A 2,204-nucleotide genomic window follows, 5' to 3' on the forward strand; every position below is an offset into this window, starting at 1 on the left:
CCAGGGAAATCGGAGCAGCCGGGGTTCGGCTTCCTTTTGATCCCAAGGTAGATGGCAACTGCGGGGAGGGGGAGAGAAGCGGGCACGGCATGGGCATCGGGGACGCCACGGTGGGCACGGGCATTGGGGACACCCATTGGGCATGGCACAGGCATTGGGGACACCAAGGTGGGCCTGAGCATTGGGGACACCAGGGTGAGCACAGCATGGGTATAGGGGACACCCGTTGGGTACAATGTGGGCATTGGGGACACCCATTGGGCATGGCATGGGCATTGGGGACACCAAGGTGGGCATGGGCATTGGGACACCATAGTGGGCCTGAGCATTGGGGACATCAGGGTGAGCACAGCATGGGTATAGGGGACACCTGTTGGGCACGACATGGGCATTGGGGACACCCATTGGGCATAACGTGGGCATTGGGGACACCAGGGTGGGCATGAGCACTGGGGACACCCATTRGGCACAGCATKGGCRTTGGGGACACCAAGGTGGGCATGGGCATTGGGACACCATGGTGGGCCTGAGCATTGGGGACACCAGGGTGAGCACAGCATGGGTATAGGGGACACCCATTGGGCATGATACGGGCATTGGGGACACCAAGGTGGGCATGGCGTGGRCACTAGGGACACCCGCTGAGCATGGCATGGGCATTGAGGACAGTAAGGTAGGTTTGGGGTGGGCACTGGGGGCACAAGGATGGGCATGGTGTTGGCATTAGGGATACCTGTTGGGCATGGCATGGGCATCAGGGACACCAAGGTGGATACCGCATGGGTACTGGGGACACCCGTTGGGCACAGCGTGGGCATTGGGGACACCCGTCAGGCATGACATAGGCTTTGGGAACACCCGTGGAGCACAGAGTGGGCATCGGGAACACAAGGGTGGGCATGACCTGGGCATTGGGGACACCATGGCAGGTTTGGGGTGGGTATCAGGGGCATTGGGGTGGGCATAGGGTGGGCATTGGGGATACCTGTTGGGCACCGTGTGGGCACTGAGGTCATCATGGCAGGTTTGGGGTGGGCACAGCATGGGCATGGGGACATCAGGGTGGGCACATCATGGGCATTGGGGACACCATGGCAGGTTTGGGGTGGCCATGGCATGGGCATGAAGACACCAAGGTGGGCATGGCATGAGCACCAGGATACAAGGTGGGCAGAGTTTGGGCACTGGGGTCACTGGGTGGTCCCGGGGGGCACCAGGTGCCCCCAAGGCAGGKGTCAGGGATGGCTCCAGCCCCCCCCCCGCACCAGGGCCACCCAGGCATGTGGTTGGGCACCCTGCAGTGGTGGCACCTACCTTGTGAGCGCAGATCCCCCGATTCTCTCAGGTTCGTCTGCGACCCTGTGGGGGGACACGGGGCGCCGTCACCCACGGGGTGCTATGGGGGCACCATCCCCTCCAGGGCCATGCCTGCTTTGGGGGCACCACCCCCATTTCAGGGGACACCGTCCCCCCAGGGCTGTGCCCACTTTGGGGACACTGTCCCCCCCAGGGCACTGCCTGATTTGGGGGGCACTGTCCCCTTTTTGGGGACACTGTTGTCTCCCCCAGGGCCATGCCCACTTTGGGGGGTACCATCCCCACTTTGGGGACACTGTTGTCCCCCCCCAATGCCATGCCCGCTTTGGGGGGCACCATCCCCATTTCGGGTGGCACCATCCCCCATGGTCCATGCCTGCTTTGGAGGCCACCACCATCCCCACCTTGGGTGGCATCGTCCCCACCCAACGGTGCCACCATTGCAGAGCCGGCGCCATCGGTCCCACCACCCGCCACCCACCCGGTGCCCGCAGCAAAGGGCGAGAGGCAGCGAAAGAGAGAAGGGAAAGGAGCCAAGCAGGGTGCCCCGAGCGCCGGGCAGGTGCTATGGGTGCCAGGTGGGTGCYGCACTTACTGATTTTGGCTCCTTGCGGCGTGGTGGCACCCGAGACGCACCTATTAGAGCTCTGCCGCTTAGAGGGGTCAAGAGTGACCCTGGAAGAGAGAAAAGCGCGTGAGCGGCGGCAGGCGGGCGAGCGAGACCCGGACGGGCGCCGGCACCCGCCGGCACCCTCACCTGCGCGTCAGCTTGGAGGTGAGCTTGCTGAAGAGGTTGGAGGTGGCGCGCGAGCGGCTCTGGGGCAGCGGCGAGGCTTCGGGCGCCAGGGTGGGCGAGGCGGGCGGCCCGTTGGGCGCCCCGGCGCGCC

General features: G+C 64.7%; 1 protein-coding gene across 1 annotated transcript in view; it reads right to left on the bottom strand.

Moving 5' to 3' along the window:
• The window catches only part of LOC112962245 (MAP/microtubule affinity-regulating kinase 4-like), an 8,453-nt gene that overhangs the window by 350 nt on the left and 5,899 nt on the right, over nt 1-2,204 (bottom strand). Inside the window, exons 10-13 of the mRNA XM_026058234.1 lie at nt 2,075-2,192; nt 1,913-1,992; nt 1,315-1,359; nt 6-58 (exon numbers count right to left, since the gene is read on the bottom strand). Coding sequence (XP_025914019.1) covers nt 6-58; nt 1,315-1,359; nt 1,913-1,992; nt 2,075-2,192 — 296 coding nt within the window. The remainder of the gene's footprint in view (nt 1-5; nt 59-1,314; nt 1,360-1,912; nt 1,993-2,074; nt 2,193-2,204) is intronic.

The sequence above is a fragment of the Apteryx rowi genome, unplaced genomic scaffold, assembly GCF_003343035.1.
Source record: "Apteryx rowi isolate R43461 unplaced genomic scaffold, aptRow1 scaffold_1444, whole genome shotgun sequence".
NCBI classification, from domain to species: domain Eukaryota; kingdom Metazoa; phylum Chordata; class Aves; order Apterygiformes; family Apterygidae; genus Apteryx; species Apteryx rowi.